Below are 27,217 nucleotides of genomic sequence, written 5' to 3' on the forward strand. Positions count from 1 at the left end.
AGTGACTAAACCGACAAACGGTGCTGTGAGCAATTTAACGTTATATGAATAAAAGTTACTCCTTTGCTCATATTTACAAATAAAAGTTTGTTTTTATCTTAAATGTAAAATTTGTATGTCTTCTACATGTTCTGGGCTACATTCTGAATTTGTTCTTTCAGGAACTGTCCTTTTGTTCACTGCATACTAAATTAGTTAACGATTACTTTTGGTCATCGTATTTTCTCCGACTAATCTTAGTTTTTACTCCTTTCCCAGGAAAACCAAAAACTATACAGAAAATTAATGCAGGATTATGATTGATAAAACCAACGACCTTTGCCACTGATCACATCTATACAAACCCTAGATGGGCTTGTAATGGGTTATTCAAGGTAACTTGCTGATAGAAAGCTTTCACAGCAGCTGTGGATTTGTTTGTATGCAGGATCCAAACATCCAGTGGAGTTCCTCAGGGCTCCATTTTGAGTCCAGATGTATTCCTGAGTTTCAGCTGAATATCTTGATTAAAATCTTCTCTAGTTATCATTGGCCCAATGTAAACATGTTAACTCACTCACTTTAATCACTTCTTGTCTTAATTAAAGATCAGAGATTTCCACAGTGATGTGTTGAAGGGTGAGTTTCCTCCCCAAGATACTTATATATTGCAAACTTTTACTTTTTATATAAAGATTTTCTTATTTTGTATTTTTTTTATTTTCTTTAAAGTATTGTTTAAAAAAATCATAGGACACACTGACTCTCTGAAATGTGATAAATCACCCTTTTGTTTGAAGGAAACAGTTTCTATTGCAGTTTTGCAAAACACACTTTGTCCTAGCACAAAAACGTTTTAGCAAAAAATAGTTTTTTACAAAATGGCCCTGTTTCCATTGAGCAAAATTTTGTAATTCCAACTTGTGATGAATTCCATCAGTGGAATTCATCTGCGGTCCACTGATGAATTGATCAGTGGGTCTGGAAGGGCCAAAAATCCCTTTCCTAACATCAACACCATCAAGACATTCTGAGGAGATCTCAGTAAATTGATAGTTTTTCTTTTGGGTTGAGGTTCAGCTAAGATTTGAGGATTGAGGTTCTTGATTGGTTCAAGCAGGACAACCCAGTAATGAACTCGAGAAGAACGAGGAAGTCTGTCATCTGACAAAACGAACCTCCTCACCAAGGCGAGGTTAGCGACGGCAGGCTGCTTGTTCAGATTCCTCTAACACTTGTGCTCCACATGCACAAGTGATAAATACGCCTTTGTCTTCTTTGATGGATTTGTAATGTTTGCCTCCTGTTTGATCTGTTTCCTCAGAGCGACATCTATCACCCGTTTTTGGACAGTTCCTAATCAGGAAACAATAACAACGTCTTCATAAGGCCGACATGATCATAAAAACGGAGCCAGCGCTCGTCATACAGGGAGCTCTGAGGTTATGACTGATCATTGAATTCTAAGGTACTTTGAGCCCAGCAAAAATTAAATACGCAAATATCTTTAGGAATTTATTAGGAATAGACGTTACATGTTCAAATCCCAGTTGGGTCAACAAACACCAGAAAGTCACTTTTCTCCGGTGCCGATAACCAATAACAGAAAAAAAATAAATGCAAAAACATTTTAGTGACCTCAGAGAGCATAAACCAAAGAACAATATGAATTATTTCGAAACTGGAATGGACAAACACTTTTGGTAGATTCTATTTAGTTATTTTTTTATAAACAAGAAGATAGATAATTATTCTGACCATTAGTCCCTTTTGATATTTCAGTGGAAGGCAGTGATATTCTATCTGAGACAGATCTATCCCCAAAGACCATTCTTCAGAAACTGAATCAACTTGTTTAAAGTGCGTGTGTCAACTTAGCATTAGTTGGCAAATAACTACATTTTAATGAAAAGTTGCATTAAAACTGACATTAAAAGTTAATTAAAAGAGTCAACTTTGCATGGAAAGTGTCATTATTTACCAAATGACATTTCATGAAAACAGTCATAAACATTCATGAAGACTCCTTCATGTTCATGACAGGTGTCATGTCAGTCTTATGCAAATACCTTCAAATAAAGAGTTACCCTTAAAAGTATGTTTTCAGCAAGCTATAGGAGTTTGTCTTAAGTAAATAATTCCTTAATATTGATTAAAAAGTATTAGCTTCATTGGCAGATTATTTCACTTATGAGAAAATGTCTTGTTATAAGAAAAATAATCTGCCAACAAAACAAGTACTTTTTAATCAATATAAAGGAATTATTTACTTAAAATAAACCTCAACATCTTGCTCAAAAGTTACTTTTAAGTTAGTTTTGTCTTATTTCAAGTTTTCTCTGATATTTGCGCTAGAAACGAGACACAAATACTTGTTAGTATTTTGTGTTTTTGCAGTGGCTCCTGAAGGCCTCAAAAACAGCAGGCAGCCACCAGGCACCGCCCCGGTGTCTGCCGGGGCCCACATGCCGGGGCCCACATGCCGGGGCCCACATGCCGGGGCCCACATGCCGAGGCCCACATGCCGAGGCCTGCACAGAGCAGGAGCAGCAGACCCCAGGCCAAAGAAAAGCATAGAGACACATGGCACCCACCCACCACCTCCTACAAAATATAGCTTACATAAAATTTAAGTGCAATTTTGTCCAAAATACTGATTTTTTTCCCAGTGCTACAGACCAACATGTTGATCTGAACCTCACATGCTCATATATGTTCAGAACATCTCACTAAATTTAAATTCAACAGGGAACAGAAATGTAACTGCTCATTGTCCGTTCCAGCAGCGCTCTGTCATGCTTGTTGTAGTGTGAGCAACAATACTAAATATGAAGAAACTCATCTTCAATGATAAATCCTTTAATGCCTTTATTAAGTTCTTCCTCTGAATTTTCTTCCTCTTCCTCTCAAACCGACAGTTGACTGTTGCTTCTCCAGTGAGGAACTACAACATAAACTGGCTAACACAATGCTAATAAAGAAAGAACTATGTCAATGGCTCATCGCTTCAGTTTTGCTTATGTTTTTTTTATTCTTCTGTTTTTTTGTTGTTTTTTTTTAAGGATCAAAGCACTTTTCTAAAAAAGGAATAAAGAAAGAGGGTCTAGACAGCGGAATGTTTAAAGCTCTTTCATTCCACCACCAGGAGCTGCTTCCTGTTGCTTCGGGGAGAGTTCACACCGGAGAGTTTTATAGAAAACTTGGAGTCCTAATGAACTGATGAAACCCTGACAGAGGCTCAGTAACCATGGCAACCAAGTACCGTCCACTTAAAGGGGCAGAAGCAGCGAAAAAGCACGGCAGAGGAAAATAAATCAGATCGTCACCTTCATAAGTCCTTTTGTGCCAAAAGGGATTTTGGCAGAAAAAAATATAAAACATCAACACTTTTTTACCAGCAGATAAATGAGGCAACTCTTGGCAAAAAGAAAATGAAAAATATGGTTTTGATGCAGATATCTTCAACCATATTATATTTAGTGCTTAAAGAACTCCCGTCCCTTTGAATGTTTTACATTCTCTCATCTTTCAGCCACAACTTTCCAAGTATTTTAATCAAATGAAATTAATTACCGTTGTTCACTGACACTCCAATCCAGTCAGACTCAGTTTGAGCTATTTTGCAAAGAAGAAAGATTGAAAAATGTCAGTTTCTAGATATGCAAAGCTGGTAGAGACAAATCCTACAAGACTTTCACAGCTGTAACTGTAATGAAATGTTGTTCTTCAAAGTATCGACTCAGGGGGTTGAACACAAATGGACAAAAACAAAAAAACAAGCAGCATGAAGGTCAATTTTCCCTTAACTTTGCAGTTATCTGCTAGGTTGTGCTGTTCTGTAACACACAGTCCTGATAAAATACATTAAAGTTTGTGACTGTAACTTGACAGGAAGTGGAGAAGTTCAACAATTCTACTTCCTTAAGGCTTTTTAAGGCCCCATAAACAAACCTGATACAATCTGACAGGGAAAGCTGAAAACTGGGATTGGTGTCCAGTAGCTAAGGTTTAGACGTTAAAACTAATCAAACAAGTTTAACTATTAGGCTAGTTTTTCCAGGTGGAGAACAAAATCTCTCATTTATCACGAGACAGTCACAAGTAAGTCTCAACCGCTTCTTCAGCACGCAGTCAGCTTCTACAGAGTCAGAGGATCTGAGAAAAGTCACAAGTATTCACATTTCATGCTGCTTGTTAATATATGTGTTCATTTATTTAACCAGGTATAGGATCTAGATCTCTGTTGAGATCTAGATCTCATTTTCAAGAGGGACCTTAATCATAATCAGAGCTCAAAATGCAGAAAAAAGACAGTAAACATAATAAAAGGCTCAGACATCCTGATACATTTAAAGGCAGAACAGTGTGTATGCCTAACAGAAAATGATGTGAAAGTCAGATTTAAAATTTGTTATAGATTTTTCTTTTTTCTTAAGGCAAGGGGTCCAAAGCGCCGCTCAGTGGCCATCTGCAGAACCCCGACTGTAAAATGAAGGCTGGACTCATGGACCTGGAGGTCACATCTAATCGTCACATTGGCAGAAGACTTAAAAAAACAAAACAATTTGGACAGCAGCGTGTACAGAAATTCATAACTGCCACAATTCAGTAGTTTTAAATGTCACAAAGCTGATATTCATGCATTTGAAAAATGTAATATAACAGGAGGTGCAAGCAGCAAACTAAACTCTGTTGCTACACTCGATTTTTTAAAATATCTAAATCTGTAGTAACTACAGATAACACAATAACACAATATGTGCTTCATCATTTTGTCATTTCATCATACACTTTAGTACAAGAAGGGAAAACTAATTTTTTAAAATGCCACTTATGTACATGTGTGATTCAAATTTTAATTTGAGTCGCCATTTTAACCAATAAATTAAATAATGAATTGAATGAGGATCTATGAAATATATTAAAAGGAATATTTATTTTTGAATTATATATAGATTTCCAATTTTATTCAGATTATCACACATATCACTGTTAGATGACAATGGCAGGAAGGTAATGAGATAATGTAAGAGTAATGACATAGATGGATGATGTCTTTAAATGGTAACTATTCATTCATTTTCTACTAGTTCCAGAAGGTCGTGTGCGTGGGGCCCATCTGGTCTTATCTGCCCCAGGCCCAGGCAGAGCTGTCAGCTGGCCTGGAGGAAACCGCAAATCTAGAATGGAGCGAATCTGGCCTCACATAACATTAGGTACAAAACAAATTATTTCTCATTTATTAATCAGGTTTACACATTCGTCCAAATGGAACAGTACAACATTAACTGTAACTTACCTGATTAAGCAAAATTCTCATTTCCATCCGTACAAAAATACAAAAACCCACAAAAAAGACCCTCCAGATGAAGGAGTATCAGTTTTAGAAAAGCTAAAAAAAAATGTAAAAAAGAAACAGATTATGTTTACGACAGACAAAATAATTCTGGCCCAAAAAAGAAAACAATCACCCCCAAAATTTCTGAAATTATACACTTTGTATTCTAATAATAATATCAAGACTCTTGTTATATTTTCAACGTTAAAAGATCTTTGTTTTTAATATAAATTGTTCAATTAAATAAAATATTTCATGTTTTGTTTAGTATTGAGCAGATAAAAATAAAAACGGCAAAACACATTCATTTTTACATCTTTAGTTATCAAAGTTAACCTTTGTGACCCCTCATGGCAAAATGTTTGTCCAGAATTTGCAGTTTAAATTTTGAGCAACTTGTTTAAATTTAAATTAAGTTTGAATTTGCATACTTTTTTTGTTGATTGCTTGTGTGTATTTCTTTCTTTTTTTTTTTGTTTTGTTTTACATTTTTAAGCTCTTCTCACAACCTGATAATGAAAACAATTTATTTGCAGGACTTTATCTTAATATTTATTTAATATTTTCTTTAAATCTTGTTAGGTGGCACCGCATCGTGCCATTGAGTCTTTGTTGTCTCTTTTCCTACATGGCTGAACAGATGCAGATCATGCAGGGAATGGAAAGCCAAGTCAGCTCTCAGTTTTTGTGACACTTTCAGAGGTTTTCTTTCCTCTGCCGAGTTTTCCTGTCAGCTCTGCTTGCGGAGGCTGATGTCATCACCTTGTCTGGCCAACTTCAGCTCACTCGTCGTGAATCCGTGATGATTTTTATCATCTCCGGAGGAAGGAAAACACATTTGATTTGCATCGTATGAGAGTAAACGTGAATGCGCCTAAACTTCACACTCCACCTGGTATATTTGTTTTTTGGCTATGAGAATATAATCTACTGATGAAAAGTGTTAGCTGACGAGTAGAAACTCACAATGGCTTGTTTTCTCTGTGAAGTATCAGTCACAGGTTGCTACAAGTCCTTATTTGCCCTCCCTGTCTGCCTTCCTGTGATGTTCAGATGCATTCCTCTGTGACACCTGGAAGCTGAGGGGATCAGCACAGGAAGCCCAGAGCCTCAGCACACATCGTTGCTTTTCTCAGGGGAGCCGCAGGTTCCCCAGTCAGAGGCTCCAGTAAACCATGATTACATAATGATGTGCACAGCGCTCTGCCTTGTCTTATAAACTTTTTACCAACTGCGTTTCCATTACGAATGTGCTCAAAACTTTGTCAATATTCCACTAATGCTACTCAAAAAACTAAAATTTTGCAATTGCAGTGTGTCCTTTGAATAAGAATAAGAATTTGAAAATGTGAATACTTTTGTTCACACATTAAGTCATTTAAAAGCACGCCGCGTCGTAATCCTTCCTGTCATCTTCTCCTTCGTCATTTCTGCCTGTAGTGACATCCGGCTGTTCATCAAGTGACTCGTGTGATGTGAAAATGGTGTTGCCATTGCAGTTTAGTGAAACACACTAATTTCATCTGAAAAGCAACTTCATCCTGGCTTAGTAACGCGTTACTGACGCAACGGCATGGGTGTCAACATAGTAAATACCAGATCTGAATAGTTGCCTTGCCATCAACAGATGCTACAAACAACGCTGTGGTCCTCTGCAGGAAGAAATGACTCTTCTTGTGAGATTATCGTCAGATTCTTACTGGAGTTGAAGACATTAATTCTTGTTCCTTTTAATCTTTTTCCATATTTACAGTCACAGCTGCATCTGTGGCTCTCCATTCTCCATGCTACACTGTATTTCCCTCCACAGTAACAACTTTGCTGAAATAAAGTTTTTTAATAGCTAAGACTGGTGCTCGACCACCATGTTTAAAACCAACAAATTTACACTTACCCATGATAGATGCAAAAAAAGCTAGCTAGTGTGTATTAGCTACTTGTTAGAAGTACTTCAATCACCTTTAGTCACAAGCACTGAAGATGTCTGCCACGCAACTCAAACATTTATGTAGCAAAAACTCCTGAAAGAAAAAACAAACACTATGTAGCATGTATGAGATTAAGTAGTCTTGTCGTGACAACATTTATGACCAATTTTTAAATTGGATTCAAAACATTTTAAGATCTTGTCTTTTAAAACTTTTTAAGGACACGTGGAAACCCTGTAAATAAGACATACAATATCGGTAAATTTGAATTATTGGCCAAAGCAGAAATGTTGAATATCAATATTGACCCAAATTTTAAAATTGGTAAATCCGAAGTTGAAGTGGACTTTATTTAGGGATCTCAAAGAAAAGGTTTTTTTTTTATGTCTGGTGACGAGAGCAGAAAATAAATCGTGGCCAGGACTTAATAACTCATGGGAACGACTTATTTCATGGGAACAATTTAATTATAACAAGTCATGGCCAGGAGATATTAAGTGGAGTTTTTTTTTCTCCCGTGTCACCAGATGGGTTCCGTTGTTTCCTCTTTCTTTCTTCTTTTTATGCAGAAATGATTTATAATGATTTATTTTACTTCCCACTCATCAACTACTTCATGTTGTCTATCACATAAATTTAAACAAAATTTGAAAAAAAGAGACCAATATGCATTATCTAGCTCCATTTATTAGTTAGGCTAATGATGAATATTTGCACTTTCACAATTTCACTCTGAAAACAAGAAAAAGAAAAAAAAAATCAGGACTAAGAAGTTGCATAGAAATATTTCAAATTGTCTGTCTACATGTTACCTCGTCACACCCTTTTTCTGTCAAGTGTTTGCAAGTTTCTCTGCACAGAACCTTCTCTCTTCTCCAACTGGATCCCACATGAAAGCGCTCGGCTCCCATCTCTGTCGGTGTCGATGGTGTGTTATTAGCATCTCCTGACTCCGGCGTGTCTGCAGCATCGTCACCTCCCACAGCCTGCTTTACACGAACGCTGCATGTGAATGTAAAATATATAGCTGGGTGCAACCTGCCTCTGTTGTCTGACTCACTCCAACAGGTTTACCGGGAAAGCACCGTCAGCACAACACTGCGGTGTGTGTGCACGTGTGTGTGTGCGTTTGTTTCTAATACCTTGTGGGGACCATTTTTCCTGACATATACTACATTGTGGGGACACGCTGCTCTTTGTGGGGCCTGAAGCCTGGTCCCCACAAGGGAAAACATTGTTTTTGGGTCAGGGGTCAGATTTAGGACTAAGGTGTGAATTGAGTTTTGGTTAGGGTTAGGATTAAGTATGTAATGGATAGGGTTAGGGTAAAGTAAGGGTAAGGTTTAGGCTGTAGAAATGAATGGAAGTCAATGGAAAGTCCCCGCAAAGATAGCTGCGCAAACAGTACGGGAAGAAAATACTTAAAAGGCATTTAGAATTTTATTTCTTACATCTACAACTTAAATAGAAAACTTGAGTACAGATCAGAATTTTTTCAGAAATCTCCTAGCGCCAGGCTCCAGCTTTTATTTACTTTTTTAGTCGCCTGGGCCTATTTTCACTGTTATGAATAAATGGGGTGTTTTAGTGATAAAATACATCATAATAAGTGAGTGATTTATGATTGATAATCAAAGTTAAGTAAGAAAAACACATTTCATTGTGATGTGATCTTGTTAACTGTTATGTCTCATTTCAGAAGTCAAAAATTGGAAATTAACATACTAATATTTCACCAGATGGTTTTAAAGTTCCGCAAAAATATACCAGAGTTGCTTGTCTTGCTTTCCCTTCCAGTCTTTTTGCATGTCGTAACCAGCTCTGTTTATCTGCTGCTCACACTAATGCCACGCAAATATTCTATCAGAGCTGCAGCATCTTACACGCCTCACATGCATGTCTTGGTATTCAGTATTGCATGCGCAAAAACCTTTGAAGATCTTCTCCTGTGAAATGAGTTGATGAGGGATCAGGACAGACAGCAGGATGTCCGCTCTCATACAGAAGCTCCTCAGGATGTGACTCAGGTTCTGTTTGCTCTGCATCACATCCAGACGCTTGGACATGGCCATTAGACTGCTTCAACTGGAGTTTTGGCGCTTTCATGTAGAACAGTGACAGAAATAAATCCATACTAGCTAGAGTTGGGTAGTAACTAGTTACATTTACTTGAGTAACTTTTTTGACTATGGAGTAATTTTATTATGAAGTATCTCTACTCCTTCTTGAGTAAAATTTCTGGATTCTCTTCCCACTGAATGAAAAACAAACATGTTTTAACCAAAAAATCCACCAGACAAAGACACACACCTGCAGTTTTTGTTAAAATTTTAGAAGTTCTATATTGAAAGAAACTAAATGGAAAAATTTCTTTTTGCCTTTTCTTTTTACTTATATGAAATATTGTCAGTTTGGTTCTTAAAATAACATAATTTCCACTTAATTTTATAAAGTGAACAGATTATGTATCTGATTATGTAATTTTTAAGTATTAAATTATTGCTAATTTGATCAGTTACTCAGTACTTGAGTAGACTTTTTACCAAATACTTTTTTTAACCCGTACCTGAGTGACTTCTTGGACGACTACTTTTTTTTTTCTTTTTACTTGAGTAAAAATATATTGAAGTAGTGCTTCTTTTACTTGAGTACAGTTTTTGCGTACTCCCCCCAGCTCTGCTGCTGTCCTAAAATAACTCTGGTCTATAAATCTCATGACTCATGTAGATGCTTTCCTGTAAATTTTCAAACATTACTGCTTTAGGCTGAAAATGATTTATATCTTTGTAGAGAAGCAACACGATTTAAAAAAACCCTGAAAAATGTCACATTTGTAAAAATGCTCAATTTTATTGCTGTTCAGAGAGACGTGCTATGATAGACCCTTATGTCGTTCATAATAAAGGACTCACAGAGAAAGAAAGAACCAGGATTTTAACAATGTTCTAGGAAAATCTTACCTTAATAAGAATTGTCTTTATTACTTTTACAAATAGCGTAAAGGTTTCACACAAAAAAATTTGTAATTAGTTTAAGCCTGTCCAAGTGCCAAAAACAGACTAAAATATCTTTTTTGTGTTATTCATGAATGAAATGGTGGCTTTGTGAACCTAAAATTGTGTCTTGGAATTTTTTCTATTTAGGTTACAAAAATCCCGTTCAGGTTTGGACCTGACCTGGATTTTTATTTAGTCTGTTCAAGAGGTTTTTAAACAATTGATGAATTAATGCTGTGCAACTTTAAAGGAGAGTCTAGAAAATTCTGGAATTTCATTTGACCAGTATCCAATACTGGATAAGTATGGGACATATAATACTGAGAACTGAAAAACATTGGCGTTTCCAGACTTTATTCTTTGTCCCATTATCTAAATTCCAAAATATTTTAATATATTAAAATTATGTGGGCAGATTCGTGATTGACTGCTTTCTTGTCCTCTAGACCGTTATAGTTCAGGCAAAAACTTTAGATTGATCAGTTATTAGTGGGCAACTTGTTCCTTAGACTGAAAAATCCCAAAGTGAAATGTCCTAAAACACAATGTCTAATGTGGGCTTAATAAAAAATATATTTAATGCATGCTCAAAGGTTATTTACATTTCTTTAAAATTTCTTTTACAAAATAATTTTGATTTTTTAAAATTGAAATATGGCACTTCGACTTCCGGTTTAGCAGAAAAATCAGAGCTGAAAACTACAAATTAAACTCCACACAAAAGACACATCGACGTTGAATAATAAAAAAAGTCATCTTCTTTATGGGGAGATGAAAGATGACAACAACGACTAGCACGAAGACTCTGAAACCAAACAGAGGAAGACTCAAAAATGTAAGAAAACACTGCAGACGACATGGCAACAGCCATTGCTAAAGGGGACATGCTAACGGCTAACGCAGCACCATGAAAAGGAATTATCCATTTGCTTTGGGATTAGTACTTTAGTTTTTGCTCACTTTAAATATAAAAATGTGAATTTGGTTGGTTGTTTTTTTCAGTGTAAAGTTGATCAACAGTAGATATTTTTCACTGGATATTTTTTTTCTCTGACATCTACTGTTTCTAAAGCTTTAAGCTTTTCTATTTATTTATTTTTCACCATTCAGTTGTCATTGCATTGTCTATTTTCCATTTAATCAGCGGTCACTGGTGGTTGTCATTGCCAGGAACCTCCAGAAGTTTCACTTTGCACATTTGAAATGTGTTGTTAATTGGTGAGATGAAACAAAGTTGAAACAAGTTGCATCTGACAGAAAATTAGAATGATCAAAAGTGGGATAAGCACAAAACCTGCATTTTTACTGGCTCCATTACATGACTCGTATATTCATGAATTTTTCCTCAGTTGGAATTACTGTGAAATGTGTTGTCAAAGAAAACAAACAGTAAATAACTGTAAACTTTAATTCTGGGCTTAAAGGAAATGAATCAATGTGCAAATGTGTTCCTTATTTAATTTATTCACATAATATTTACATGAAATACTTTACAGTATGTTTGGTACAGGCTAAAAGACTGGCTAGCGTAGCATCTTTGGGACAAATTACTGTTAAATGTGACCACAGAAAGCAATTGTCTTTATGTTCCCTTTTTTGTTTAGAAATTCAGTCAAGTTGACTTAATCAAAGACAAGTTGTTTTTAAGTCTGTTTAAATAATAAAGATTCAAACATATCTATTCTCCTCATGCTAACAGGAGCGTCTCCACAGTTCCAGGTTGGTCCATATTATATGCAGAGTTTGCTTCATCGTTCAGGAGAAGAGCTCTCCTGAAAAAAGTGTCCGCTGTGAATAATTTTCTTGAGCCAATTCATGTTTTTCTCTGAAGGGGGAACTCTGGGTGGTTGTTGGAAAACTTTCCAGCCCCTTTTGTTTGAACATCAAACCGCTTGTTTTAAGATTTGCTCTCAGTGAGAGAAGTGAATGGAGAGGCAGAGAAAGAGAGACGGTGACATGAGGAGCATCAGGCGAGGTGTGGGGTGAGTGAGTTTAAAGTTCCCCTGATAAATTCCAAATGTCATGACGGCTTCGAAAAGAAATTAAATTCGACTCAGAAAAGGATATTTCTGACATGCAGAATGAATGACTCATATTCTGTTATAAAGAATATTGAGTTAACAAGTCGTCCCTTAGAAATACAGTTTTGGTGTTATCACTTAGTCCCGTTCCCTCTGCGCCTGCCCTTTGTCCGTCACCACCAGCAGGACTTGTCCTCAACTGAGTTGGAGGACATAATTAACTTTATACCCAAAAACATTGTTAGAAAAGATATTTTTCTCCCTGCGGTGTTAATAGTGTAATGTAAGGCTCAGGATTTTAGAAGGAACTAGAAAATTTCTGAAGAAATTTAAACAGGGCCGGCCAAAGTCTGCCCATCGATTGGAGCCCAGTGTTCTGATGCTAAAAATTAGCTTCAATGCTAAAGTAAGCTGCTATTGTGGATGTTCACCAATACGAAAAGACTGGGCTGATCAGTGCTGGTCAATGTTCAAGCACAAAACAACAGAGGAACCATGAATACAGAAACCCCTCCCCAACCTGTTGCTGGTGGGTTTTGTTACTGTTGTTTTCCTGTCCACCTCTTATTCAACTTTGTAGCAAATACAAGTAATTGAGTAATTAGTTACTATTAGTTCCATTAACGATTTTTAATGCCACTTTTTGAAGTACCACTGTAGAAAACTCAAAATAACTTCGAGTTTTTTCCCTGGTTTGAGTCGGTTTTAGGCAAAAAGAGTTAATGCACTCAGAGGGAGATGGAGACATGTTTGCAGAATAAGTTCCAGCGTAACAAACTCTCCCAGTCCAAACCTCCAGCGCAGATGGGAGGACTCTCTCCTGTTTTTCTGAGATGTCGGGTCCATGCTGGTCTGCAGCCATACGTAGCATCAACACCTGAAGACGTCACACTTTGATTCGCGCCAAACCAGTAAATGGAAACACTCTTTTCTTCCTTCCTCATCTTTGTTTTAAAAGTTTGCTCGAAATTTGCTTGACATTTAGAAACAGAGCTACCGTCTCAGTTGGAAGCTGAGACTCTTTTCCCTAAATACACAAGGTTTTAATATTGTGACAGTACTTACATTTGATTGCAGTGTTTCTATACAGGAGGATATATATGAGAAATAAATAAGAAAATCTTAGTTTGAGTCTTAGTCAGTTTAACATAAAGACGAGTCCATCAATCTGTACTAAGTTCTTTTTTTAGACTGATAGATAAAAAAAGGTTTACCTTGATAGTCTTTATGTTTGGTAAAGTCCAGCAGTGAGTTTCAGTAGCACGTTGTTTCAGTAGGGAACAGACAGAGGACGAATCCAGAACATAATTTATTGGAATGACCAAATAATTAAAAGTTTTTTACGTTAAATACGGAGAAATTTCAAATAGAAACAAAAAAATTAATTCACAAAATATTATCAGACTAAGCAGTGCAAAAACACTTCAATCCACGTGATCTCCCACAAAAATATCAGTCCGACTTGGGAGAAACGGAGGAATAATTCATATATTTGTAGTTTCTACCAGTCATTGCTTGAGTCTGTTCTCTGTCAGGTTATTTGGGGTTACAGCAACGCTGAAATTCCTCTCAAGAGGAGAAAAACAAGCAAACAAAAGGTCTGGTTTTTCAGCACCAATGGTGTTGAGCATCCAGATTGGTGGCTCAGTAGATGGCTCGCATACTCTGTGCGTCTGATGGCGCTGTTGGTGGCGTGTGGTGTATCTGGCCTGACTGCGCCAAGCCTAAGTGCGCCCCTGGCTGCTGGTACCAGTTGTGCTGCGTAAAGTCCTCCATGTACGCAGGAGAGGAGCTGATCGGGGGCTGATACGGAGCCTGACCCCTGCTGGCGGGATCCAGCATTGCGCTGTTCTTGAGGCCGCCGCCGTTTGTGTCGTTGATGCTGCTTATGCCGTTGCTGCTGCCGTTTGTGTTGCTGTTGTTGTTGTTGTTGCTGCTGTTGCCAGAGGCGTTGTCCCACACGGCTGGAGAGGGGGGAGAGTTGCAGGCCATGGAGTCGCTGGCGTCTGGGCTATGTTCACAGGGCATGTCGCCAAGCGGAAACTCGCCGTTCTTGTAGAGCTTCTTGAATTTGGAGCGTCGATTCTGGAACCAGATCTTGACCTGAAACAGAGAATATTTCAAAACAAATCAAAAGGATTTTTCCAATACACTTCACTCTAATCTATAGGAAAAAGCAAAGTAAGTTGTGTTAAGTGCCTTTTTTATTCAAATTTATAAGGGATGCACCGCTATTAAAGTTTGGGCCGATACTGATAACCAATATTACTACTTCTGTTATAGCCAATAACCAATATGTGTCAGCATTATACACACATGACATGAATTAAATATATTTTCCTATCCTCGGACACTGTGAAAAATGACCAAACCGTTAGTATTGCGTCTCTGTGAAATCCTGCACTGCATCACATGACCACATGGCTAACCCCACGCCTTCCATAAGCACAAACAGCAACAAGATGGAAATAAACATCGCTTGTAAATATCAACCCAGTTTTAATTATCAGACTGGTACAGAAATGTTTTTAAAAAAAGGCTAACATCGGTCGATACCGATGTTAACGCCGATGTATTGTGCGCCCCTCAAATTCAATCATAACCTCTAAATCTTCCTGATTATTTTTAGCTCCATTCGTAAAGTTTACTTGTGACCTGAACCTCCTCTCCACTGTCAGGTAACTCACAGTATCAAACAATACATCTTCCGCTCTGCTCTGTTTAGCTTCCCTTTCCTTGAGAAGACAGCATCCCCTCAGCATGATGCTGCCACCACCATGTGGCTCTGTGGAGACTGCTTCAGGATCCAGAAGTAAGTTACTGTGTCTGCTGGTTGCTGTCTACATAAATAAAGTTGACCAGGGTATTTCATATGCTTGTGAGAGTCACTCAAGGATAACATTGAACAATGATCTACAACGGCCACAATAAAACAAACCATATGTTATCACTCCTGAAGAGATGGCTGGTAGTAAATCATTGGTGTAAAGATTATGACTTCAGATAACAACAAATGAACATAACCATCAAATGCTGAGAAACAGTCCTTGCATTTTGTATCTTACATATTATATTGTAGATCGATTCGATATGTCTTAACTATAAAATAATACATTTTATACTTCTTGTCATTATTTTTAATATTATTTCAACTACTGTAACTTTAATTTTTACAGTGCAGGTTTCATCTGTCTAGCAGCAACAAAACAGATAAAAGACATCAACTTTAATTTGAACAAATAGCTAAATTTGTGCATTAAAATAGCTTAAGCAAATCCTGAAAGTAGTGTGTAATATATATCTATATATATCTATATCTATATCTATATATATAGAGATATAGATATATAGATATATCTATATCTATATATCTATATATATAGATATATATATAGATATATAGATATATCTATATATCTATATCTATATATATATATACAGTACAGACCAAAAGTTTGGACACATCTTCTAATTCAGTGGGTTTTCTTTATTTTCATGACTATTTATAAGGCAAGAAATCCCACTTATTAACCTGACAGGGCAGGTTGACCTATGAAGTGAAAACCATTTCAGGTGACGACCTCTTGAAGCTCATCAAGAAAATGCAGAGTGTGTGCAAAGCAGTAATCACAGCAAAAGGTTGCTACTTTGAAGAAACTAGATTATAAGGGGTATTTTCAGTTGTTTTACACTTTTTTATTTAGTGCATATTTCCACATGTGTTATTCATAGTTTTGATGCCTTCAGTGTGAATCTACAATGTCAATAGTCATGAAAATAAAGGAAATTCAATGAATTAAAAGGTGTGTCCAAACTTTTGGTCTGTACTGTATATACTGTATATATACAGTTTAAACTGTCACCATGTTGTGACAGGACAACAGGAGACAAATAATCTGTGAAAAGATCAATCTCCTTCACTTCCTCCCTGTGCTGCTATTGCTGTCTGAAGCAATGCCCCACTACCGGTGAAGAACAGCCAATCAGAGCCATGGGGAGGGGCTTAGCACTGTCAATCAATCTCAATGTGTTAATGGTGGAAAAACAACCAACCGCTACAGGAAAAGTGTTTATTTGCTGTCATCAGTGGCCATGCTAACTAGCCTTAGCATTCAGGACTGGCTCTGCTAGCTGCAGCGCAGCAAAGAGCAAAAGAGGAAAGGAGGTGAGGGGATGAGCAGCGCCATACAGAAGGATGATTGACAGCACTAAGATCTGCCTCCTAGCTCTGACTGGTTGTTTCTAGTTAGCACTGATTTTTTTCACATTTTATCTACCTCTCACCACAATGTTATAACATATTTTTAATAAAGTTGCATACTGCAGTTGTAAGTTAAAATTATTTTCCCTTCAAACCATTCAGCAAATATCCAAATACATTTTGACATTTACACGTTAATTTTTAATTTGTTCGTTGTGAGCGATGTTCAGTGAATCAGAAGGTGACTAAGTGAACAGTTCCAGCTAACAGATGACTCCCATCCCTTCATAAACGTCAGACCAGGTTAAAAACGTCACCAGGCGGTTTCAGTTTGGTCGTTGCATCGTTTTCCTCGGAAGCGCCTTTTGATTCCACACACAACTGAACAGAACACGGCGGCTGACTCGCAGCGTTTACCTGCGTTTGGGTGAGGCCCAGTTGCGCAGCCAGCTCAGCCCGCTCCGGCAGGGCCAGGTACTGGGCCGACTGGAATCTCCTCTGCAGCACGGCCAGCTGGTAGCTGGAGTAGATGGTCCGTGGTTTGCGGACCTTCTTGGGTTTCCCGTTGACCATCCGGACTTCCAGGTCCGGTTCCTCTTTCACTGCACCGGTGAGGGGGACAGGGAGGGAAGGAAGACAAGACAAAAAAATAAAAATAAATCGTAGTCCTATGTCTCCTGCTTTGTCACACAACGTTTTCATAAGAGCGGTCCGGAGCAAAGACTCCGAGTTGAGAAGTTGTGGCACAAAAATAGCCGCGGCTTCTGTAACACAGAACTTTCAAAGAAATTCCTCCCGCACTGTGAACTTATAATTTGGTCTCAGAGTTTCCCACAACTGGGGGAAGGAGACAGAGATTTATAGGTACTTTTGCAGTAGCCCGAAGGCCTGCCTGTGTAGAACACTCCCAATTTGTTCTGGTATTCCAGCAGCAAATGTTCCATGAAAAACAAATTCTTCAGTAAATTCCTGCAGAATTAAAACAATCGATCTGCTTGATTGGGAAGAAACTCTTCACCTGGAGACGACAACATCAAGTCCCTGCTCAAAGTCAGCATTTCAATATGCTGATGGAAGCTGATCTTAATCCCTAATATGTCACGTTAATGACATTTATAAGATTATAATTATATTCTCATGAATTGAAGTTTACACAAGAGAGAGAAAAAGACAAGTCAAGCCTGTGGAACACTCTTAGAACAGCTGCTTTTTTAAGCAGTGTCACTTCCTGCTCCCTCACACGTGATACCATGAGACGGTTTCTGATTTCAAACTGAATGTTGAAACTTTCCAACACACCGCTGCTACGGTTTAGAGTCCTTTAATGAGGTTTCAGAGAAAGGACACCTGATAATCAGATGTTCTGAGGGACAATTTGGGCCGTTTCTAAGTATTTTTGGTTCTGACATGTAGACGTTCGTGGTGCGGTAACTGCAGCAGCAACAGTCATCACTCTTCCTGAGGTAACGCTGTTTAAAAACAGTGCTGACAAGCTACCTGAGCTAATAAAGCTGCTTCCTCTGGATGATCAGAGCAATCAAACATGGTAACATCCGGTGCCATTGAATCTTGAAAACCATATTTCCAAGTCTGCCCATCAGAACTAAAATAATAGCAAATAAATAAATATACATTACACGCTTACAACTGTATTATTAAAATGAAAAGAAACATTCACACATAAATGAAAAATAGAAGGGTAACGTGAATATTTACATACATATTAAAAGACTGACTATTGAGAAAAGTGTCTGTATAAAGAATATTACACTGCAGAGTAAGGGTGGGCAGTTATCGTATCGGGTATCATTTATCAGGAAAAATTTCTAATCATGATAAGGATTTTGATTTATCGTTGTCTTAGTAAATCACAATCATTAATGTTAAATAAAAATGTTAGCAACAATGTTATTTTTTATGATATTCTCCACTGTTCATTCCACAAGAGTATCAATAATTATCTTCATTCTAACATATTATTAAATCTGGGTACTGTGTGCAGCTATAAATCACGCTGCGTTCAGGAACAGGCGTATTCCAAATGGGAATATTTTTCAAGAACAGAATGTTTAATGTTTTTGGCACTGTGCCACAAACATTCACAGTCATAATGTTACCTAAGCAAAGAAGCATTATGTAGTAGTTTTTAATCATAATTTTTATTGTTACAACAAAAATATATCGATAAAATTCAAAGTTCATATCGCCCACCCCTGCAGCAGACTTTCCAGAAATCCTTAAAGTGGCAGTAGAGCAATAAATCGCTGGGATTACTGGAAGTAATCCTGTCAACTAAAAACAGAGCAAATTTCAGCTTTGGATTCATTTCAAAAACTTTTTTTGAGAGGCGTGTTTTAGCTTTTCTCTAAAGTCAAAATTAGTTGTTTGCTAAATTGTATTTCACGTATTAGAAGCTTTGAAATATTTGTAGGTGCAGTTGAGTTTATAGTCTGATTAAACTCAACTGTGACCTATAAAAATCACTTAAGAGAAAAAAAACAACCTGTGTGAAAGACGAGACCTTCAGGAAAACCTGAACGTCAAACCAGTCTGAACGCTTTGAAGCAAAAGATCCTGACAGCGGTTTGGCTTTTATGATTGCAACGTTTTGTATGACACAACGCCCCAGAATGCTCAGCAATATTCTGCCACATTATTTTTCTTTTTTTAACGACATGCTGTATAGTCAAAATTCATTTTAAAATGTTGGACCTCGAGCCAACGTTGGATTTCCGTCCACATAAACATATACGGCATGAGACACGGTAGGGCTTTCTCGTTGGCATTGTTGTTTGTTTATTTATTTGTTTGGGCGCGACGCCCGAGCCTCGCGTGATAAGGAACTTTTCGAAGGTGGATGATTCAAAGGCCAGGGCTGGCTGACATGCCGTGACACCTGATGTGCCGTGGCTGTGGGCCAAAGTCCCCTGGGGCCATTTCCAGGAGTCAACTCCCAACTGGAATGCCAAAAACACAACACCAGTTCATCTAGTTTGTTTTCCTTTCTCCCGTGAGCCGAGGTGCCCAGTAAACCTTGAGGAAGAGACAAATAAAAAAAGCTTTTGGAGGGAAAGTTGAGTTCATGCTCTGCTGTGCAGCTTAGAGGAACACTTGGATTTTTGTACAACGTTACAGCTTAAGTCACTGAGTCTGTCTTTGGTTGACGTGAACTAGTTTTGTGGCATCCTCTGCCTTCTTCTTACCCTCAGGCTAAGAACTAAATGATAAAAAATGGTGTAATTAATACATCACCTAACAGTCTTAGCCTTGGCCTGTCATCTTCTCTCCAATTATTGGATCTATCAGCATCAACAATGAACTACAAGCAACTACTAACCCTCAATTAGCTAACGAGCAGACGATGCAGCTCTAATTTGGCGTATTTAGATGTTGTACATTTGGATGGAGCAGATAATGGGAGGGATGGTGGGCTGTCAATCAAACTTTTCCATGTTGGATAACATTCACCTCAACAGACAAGACAGCTCACTTTGGTATGTGAGATGAGAGTTTAACCGCACCTTCGAGAAAACTAAGAACCCCCTGTTTTTAAGAAGCAGAGGTTTCATAAATCACAGCAACCAAGATAAAAATACAATTTGTGTCTGAGTCAACCAGATATTACAAATTTATGCTTGTTTTATTCTAAATCTGCGCTCAAACTGCAGATTTTGTTGCTTAATTCAGATATTTTTTTATCCAGAAATGCAAAAGCAAGAGTCAAAAAAATCAGACTCGCGTGAGAACGGTTTACGATCCCACAGCAACAAGCAAGCGCTGAATAAAAAACAAATAACACTGTTTACAGATCGTTAATGGATGGATCTAAAAGTTATTCAGCAATGTAACAAAGTTCTAACCAGAAGGAAAAACGATAACAGGACTAATAGCGGTGGTTTGGATGCGTAGTCAGAGCCATGAATGGTGGGACTGGGATGTGACGCACTTCATAATTTTATAATTATAGCTTTCAACCATTGTTTACATGTGGATGTACATCGTCTGGCTACCGGTGCAGAATTATGATGCATGTGTCTCATCAGTAGCTGCGTTTCCATTACAAATCTGTAAAAAAAAATGTTGTATTCCACTAACGTCAAAAAACACAATTTTGCAATTGCGGCAGTTCCATCTGATAAGAAACACGATTAAAATCACACATGAATAAGTTTGTTCATGAGATAAGTAACTACAAAACATGCTACGCTATCATCCTCCAACTACTTCCTGTCGTCGTCTTCTTCGTAGTTTCTGCCAGTGGCAACATCCGGCTTTTGCTCATGTGGCTCTTGTGATGTGAAAAACGTGTTCCTATTCCAGTTTTGTGACATAAACCAGTTTCAATATGGCCGAAAACCTCGTCATCGCAGCACCAAAACTTTTTATAAAAGAAAAAAAAATAAAACAAATTACAAAATTGGCATTTCCATTAAGCAAATTTATTTTCGAAATGTCAAATTGTGCGACTGTCTGGTCAGTGGAATACAGCTGTGGACCGATATAAATGTCGGACAAAATGTGACTCCTTGTTGTTCAGATGTCTAAAAAACAATCAGATATGAACCCGACTTAGTGCCACATGTGGAAGTGGCACAAATCAGATTTGTTGGGGGGTGAAAAGATCGGAATTGGGCCGATCAGACTGGCACAAAAAACTTGAATATGGGGGGGGGGGGGGGGGGGGGGGGGAATTGGATTCGGATCATATTTCTCTGCTGTGTGAATGTAGCCTTAACATGGCCTTAAAGCCACGACGGAACTGAAAACCCTTAGGAAACACGATGACTTTTATTAAATAGAATAACTCAGACTTTGTCTTAAGAGATCTCTGTTCGGTGTAGAAGACCAAACTCCATCACAAACTGGGAAACAGCCCTTCAGGAGGGCGTAGCAAGTAGACGATAACTTTGATGCTAACAGTTAGCCAGGAGTTGTTTTATTGCAACACTTAGAAATCCCTTGTATCTTTTCAGTCAGTCTCTCATTATTTCTCCAAAGCGCTGCCAAATGATCAGTTTGAAAGAGGTGAGGGCCTTCTTCTCTGTTTTTGTTTTTTTTAAATTGTACTTTTAGATAATCTGATGAGCAGTTTGTGAGCAGACTCTAAACAATGCGCAGCAATCCAACAACCACTTCCTGTCTTGTTTCAGTTGACATGCGTCACCGGTGATATTATAAACCTACTTCAGCACACAAAAAACGTGGAAACTTAACAGATCTTCATGGGAAATAATTTCCTTTGATAACTACTGCCGTGACATTTTAATTAGGCCGAGTCTCCAACAGCATATCAACTATTGTTATGCATTTTATTGTTAAAGCGTTACATTTAAACACAAGAGATCCCTGTATTATACGTTTAGACCCAGTCAGAGCAGAAAGTTTCCTTTGTCCTAATTCACAGCACAAAGGAATGAAAACTTCTGCATATGAATGGAACACATTCATTTTCAGAAGTCCACATTTTTGAGTTTTAGGAATGCTCCGCAAAAGTCCGACTTCATGCTGAAGAGTTGGACGTCTCCTCACATCCCCAAGTTCAAAATCCAAAATGGCTGCTGCACATATAACACGCTTGGTTATATTTCTGATATTTATCCGCATCAACTTCTCTTCGCAAATACGTTGCTGCGAACTGTAAATCCACGATGTACTGAACAAGCTGTTTTATTGCAATGGCCTGATCACTGGAAATAGCAAATCTCACTGGTTTTCCAATTCTTTTTAGTTCAACATCTAAAATACTTGCAGTGGCCCAATTTATGTGGATAGGTCTAGATTGAACAGAGATTCTTTATGTGACTGATATTGATGATTTAAAAAAAAACTATTAGTTTATTTGGAAAAACAGAAAAAAGAACAGTTTGAGTTTTGTTTTAAGATATGAAAACCACTTTCAGAATAAGACAAGCATGAAAACAACAACACAGACTCATTACACCTGGACTGAAACATTTTACACTGACTACGGAATATTTAAAACACTTTGTCTGACCTGTATGTTAAAAAAAAAAAACCTCTTTGGATCCTTCGTTTTCCTTTGGATTTTGTTAAAATCTTGTTTCAGGTCGTTCTCGTTGACCTGCCTTGTGAAAACTGCACTGCTACCTCACAACATGTAATCTCATAAAACCTCACTGATTTAAACTGCAGCTAAATTTAACCTATACTGACAGATATAACCACTGTTTACCTTTAAAAATTAAGATTTTTTTTTTTAAGAGAGGTTATATTGTTTCCTGAAGACCTCAAGGCCAACAGAGCAGCAGATCACAAACCACTTCCGTTTAGAGACAAAAAGAATTAACTTTGCTTCAGTAATAAATATCTACAACAAAATGACTCCTGACTCTGCGGACTTTGAAGCTTCTATGAAAAAAAACAAAAACTAAACGTAAACTGTAATAAAGACACTCAGGAGAAAAGACTTGACTTACTGAAAAGTTAAATTTAACTCTTTTCTTTTTCAAAATTACACACTAACTTATTTACTTTTTTTTTATTAATTTGATTTTTGCTTTGTTAATGTAACATGTAAAATAGGTTTTGTTTTATTTTTTTTTTAGTTAAGAATTTAACAAGTTAAATGATGGTCCCTTTGCTCAACATTCTTTAAAGATGTTCATCCAAAATATTCAGTTTGGAAACAACTTGGAAGAACGGATTTGATTTAGTCGCGTCTAGAGCTGATGCGGAAACATGAAGTGAAACTCGCTGAAGCGCATTTAGTTGAATGAAGCGCTGGTTCAGTCTCACCACGTTCTTGCAGCGCCGTCTGAACCTCCCTGCCGAAGGCTCCGTGATCTCTGTACGCCGCATGCGGGTACGGGTATTCCGCCTTGCCCACCGAGTACGCGCCGCTGGGCGCCATGCCGTTCAGGTTGTAGTGGTGGTGGTGGTAGGTGTACGGGTTCATGTGCGGCGCTCCGTACGGCTGCTGCGCCGCGTAAAAGTCCTGCGAGTCGTGCATCGCGCTCTGCCCGCCGTAGAAGCCCGCGTCGGCGGAGGAGGTCTCCGGCAGGGTCGGGGGGGAGTCCTTGGTGGAGATGGAGCTCCCCGCCGCGCCGGGCAGAGACGGTTTCTTGTCCTCAAAGACAGGCGACGATTGACCGTTCATTTTTAAAAAGCGATCTTTTCAGCCGCTGTTGGAGTTGGCCCCGTTCGCTCTAAACTCCTGCTGCCCTCAGTCAGTGTGGAGCTGGCGTTCCCAAACTCCCTTGACGCAGCAGCCAGCCAGGCTGTCCACCGTGGCGGGCGGCGCCCAACCCAGCAAGAGCTCCTAATTACAGGGCGCGCCGAGCTGAGCCAAGCCAGGCAGGACAGAGAGGAGTGGATGTCTGCTTCTCATTGGCTCCCGAGCCTGTGCCCTAAAGCCAAGACCGTGTTCACTGTCGCCTGTCTGGCTCCCTTCTCCTCCCCGCAGAAACGCACATAAGCCTCTTCATGAGCCGGGAGCCGCGCGCGCACGAAGCTGTTGGCGAGACCTGCAGAGACGTTTCGGACCGGTTTGAAACACACGGCGTCGTGCAAAATCACCGAGACTCGAACCTTTCTGCATGTGACACCCAGCATCTTTTGATGCATGAAAAAAAAACTTCGGTGGTTTTTGTTTTCTTAAATTGCAGCCCTAAATGAAACCTCCAGAAGTCCCGCCTGTGTGAGAACTGGTTAAGAAAGGCAAGAAAGTTGAGAGCAGGATCAGATCATAAAGCTTTGAACATTTCAGAGTTCTGTTCAAATCCATCATCTGAAACTGGAGACAGAAACTACCAAGACCAAGTCAGTGTTATATAAAAACAATATTTTTGAGCTTTACATCTTGCTATAAAGTTATTTGTCAAAAACATATCTGGAGGGTTACCTTCCATGATTGAGAAATCCCTTAATCTCCCATGGCAACCAAAACGCCTGGTTGGACCTAGCTCCGCCTTTGAGGAAAAAGCTCCTCCTCAGAGCTGCAAGTTTGCAAGCTATGGAGTTTCCACCCCTCAGACAACGCCGCCCCCAAGGCGTCTTCGCTCGGCTGCTTCAGAGTAGCCAGCAGCGATTAGCAACTAGTGGAACTGCACATCTGCTCAGCTCATTACAGCAGCTACTTCTCAAAATGTTGTTTAAGGTTAATAGAGGAGCCATTTTGTGATGACTTCCTGAAGGCAGAGTGTCAGAAAGAGCAGGACTTTTTAAAGAGACAGAGGCCCAATTTCAAGTCAAATTTCTTCTAACATTTTGTGGAAAGAGTTGAAAATCGAAATTAAACATTTTCCATCCAATCTAACCAAATGTAAAGTATTTGGAAAAAAATATATAAAAAATACTTTGTGACTATTGGCAAAACGTGGTGGAAACACCCCTGAAAATAACGGCAGCAGCTATTGCAGTGAAAGACTCAGTGGGGGGTTAAGGACAATTGCAAGTATGTTCAGATTTTTATTTGGAAAAATATTTACCTTCCACCGAGCCATTCTGCTTTTCCTTTGTGTTCATCTGTCACCTTCATCCAAATAAAACAAACTGAAGTTTGGAACAGTAACTCGCAAAAGTTACTGTTACTTTCGCAAGTTACTGGGGTGTGGACACTTTTGCGATTAAAACTGTGCCCTGCAGAACATAAGTGAGGCAGATGAAGGTTTTTACATGCATGGTGACGTTCTGATGAGTGTTTGCACACCGGCCTGAAGGTGCTGCCTCTCATTCACATGCAAATCCATCACCGCGTGCTGCCGGCAGTTACTTAGCTAATCGAGACTCTTTATTGGGCTTTTCTTCTTTATGAGTGGGTTGATGGAGCCTGAGGGAAGTCAACAGTTCATCCCAGAGGATTTGTTGCATGTTGTCCCAACAGGCCAAAATAGGAACACAAGATAGTCAAAGAACTTTGAGAAATTATCCAAAAATATAAACTGGAAGAGAGAGGAAACCTTTCCTGAGTGCTGAGGGTTTCCTCTGCACTCTGGAACAGTGTGGAACCGCAGTATTTTCCAGGTCTGGATAAAGTGTTAAAGGAAAATGAAAGTCTGGAAAACTAATAACTACAGACTTTATCTCCATCATGTTCTGTTCTCAGTCACCCAGTACTTTGGGTAGGACATGAAGCAATGTGGGAATTACAACCAAGGATTTTCCACTGCAAGTATATCCATCTACAGACTGCCAGTGTCAGATGTGAAAGTTCTGGTCTGTTTAGCTGCTTTGTTGTTGTTCTTGGTGAGACAGTGCTCTAGCTTTCTGGTAAATCCACAATCTGGAGTTCTAGGGACTTTCTTAAAGAGTGTTGGGCCTCCTTCTCACGTAACCAGGAGTTATGGATCAGTCTGAATACATCAAAATGCTTGAAGAGGTCGTATTAGTTTATGACGAAATTGAAACTGGAGGAAACACTGAAATGAGTGTTTCATCCAGACAATGACCCATAAACAAATGAAAATTAGCAGAATCTTGGTTTCAGGCAAGCAAGATCGACGTTATGGAGAGACTGGATCAGTCTGGGCCGGAAATCTGTGGGGTGACGTCACACCTGTTGTTTCTAGGGGGAGGAATAAAAAAACAAGAGCTGCAAATGTGGAATCATTCTGGGCTGGACTACCTGTGCACAGGTGCCAGAAGCTGGTAACACAGACATGAAGTAAGTACAACATGCAGCAAATATTGGAATTTCTAAAGAAAACTGAAGACATTGCTTTAAGCCAAACATTTCTTCCTCCTCACATTCTATACTAAAAACAACCATAATACATTTTATTTCATGAATTAATTCGAAATTGAACTAGCAGTGTTCTTAAGACATTTTGTCTAAGCAAAAGCTGCTATAAGGATTTGAACTTAGTTTTCCCAAGTACGATATTTTGCTCACAACTACTGTATAAGCAAACTTCCAATTTCTTCTAGTAACTAATTCATTTCGCAATGTGATTTTGCCTCACACTATGACCAACTTGATCACTTCTTTCTTTAAAGTGCGCACCACATCAGCGATCCTCAAAAATGGTTTGGACTCTGGCATTCTACGGCCAACCTATACTCACACCTTACGTTTAGGGCCACGTGATTTCCATGACGTGTATATAACGTCTGTCAAGAACTACAGCTGCAGTTTTTGCTTTAAGGATGCTGATGGCAAAGCACAGAGAAGACCAAACTGAGCCGCATTGTGTCTTTCTAGAGTTTGAGGAGCTGTGGCGTTACATGAGGTCTGGAGTGGCAGAGAAGTATGTTTGAGTGGAGCAGGACATCTATGAGAGCCATGAGACAGAAGTTCAAGAAAGAGGTGGGATGGCATCAAGGATCGGCTCTAAGCCCCTTCTTGTTTGCTTTGCTGATGGACAAGAGTCTCAGTGGATTATGTTTACAGATGACACTGGTCTGCAGTGAGAGCAGGGCACTGGTGAAGAGTAGTTGCAATCTGACAGAAGACATTTCTGTAAACGAGGGGGCACCAGTGGAATGGTGACGTTACAGGGAGTGGAAGTAAACGGTCACCAGTCCAGAGCAACGGTTAGAGTGAAAAAGAGGTGAAGAAGAGTTGGCAGGCAAGTTGGAATGGGTGGAGAAAAGTGTCTGCTGGGATAAACAATCAAAAGAAAGATGTTCAAGACAATAGAGAGACCATGTTGTATGATGTAGAGATGATGCCAATGAGAAACAGACAGCAGAACTGGAGGCTGTAGAGCTCAAGATGTTGAGGTTCTCATTGGGGATGATGATGATGATGGTCAGGAATGAGTACATCAGATGGGTGTTAGATATTAGAGATAAAG

At 38.8% G+C, this 27,217-nt stretch overlaps 1 protein-coding gene across 2 annotated transcripts; it reads right to left on the reverse strand.

The window, feature by feature from the left end:
* Positions 1-11,689: 11,689 nt before the first annotated feature.
* On the reverse strand, positions 11,690-23,888 carry LOC114148183 (homeobox protein Dlx3b-like). Of its 2 annotated transcripts, none has more exons than XM_028023247.1 (3): positions 23,223-23,888; positions 16,881-17,065; positions 11,690-14,365 (listed from the first exon to the last, which is right to left on the reverse strand). In XM_028023247.1, the coding sequence occupies exons 1-3, from the start codon at positions 23,578-23,580 to the stop codon at positions 13,907-13,909; spliced, it is 1,002 nt and encodes a 333-aa protein (XP_027879048.1). In that variant the 5' UTR covers positions 23,581-23,888; the 3' UTR covers positions 11,690-13,906. The 2 variants fall into 2 exon arrangements, with proteins under 2 accessions (XP_027879048.1, XP_027879047.1); XM_028023246.1 differs by having other exon boundaries at positions 23,220-23,885.
* Positions 23,889-27,217: the final 3,329 nt, after the last annotated feature.

Source organism: Xiphophorus couchianus, chromosome 7 (assembly GCF_001444195.1).
Source record: "Xiphophorus couchianus chromosome 7, X_couchianus-1.0, whole genome shotgun sequence".
Classification (NCBI taxonomy): domain Eukaryota; kingdom Metazoa; phylum Chordata; class Actinopteri; order Cyprinodontiformes; family Poeciliidae; genus Xiphophorus; species Xiphophorus couchianus.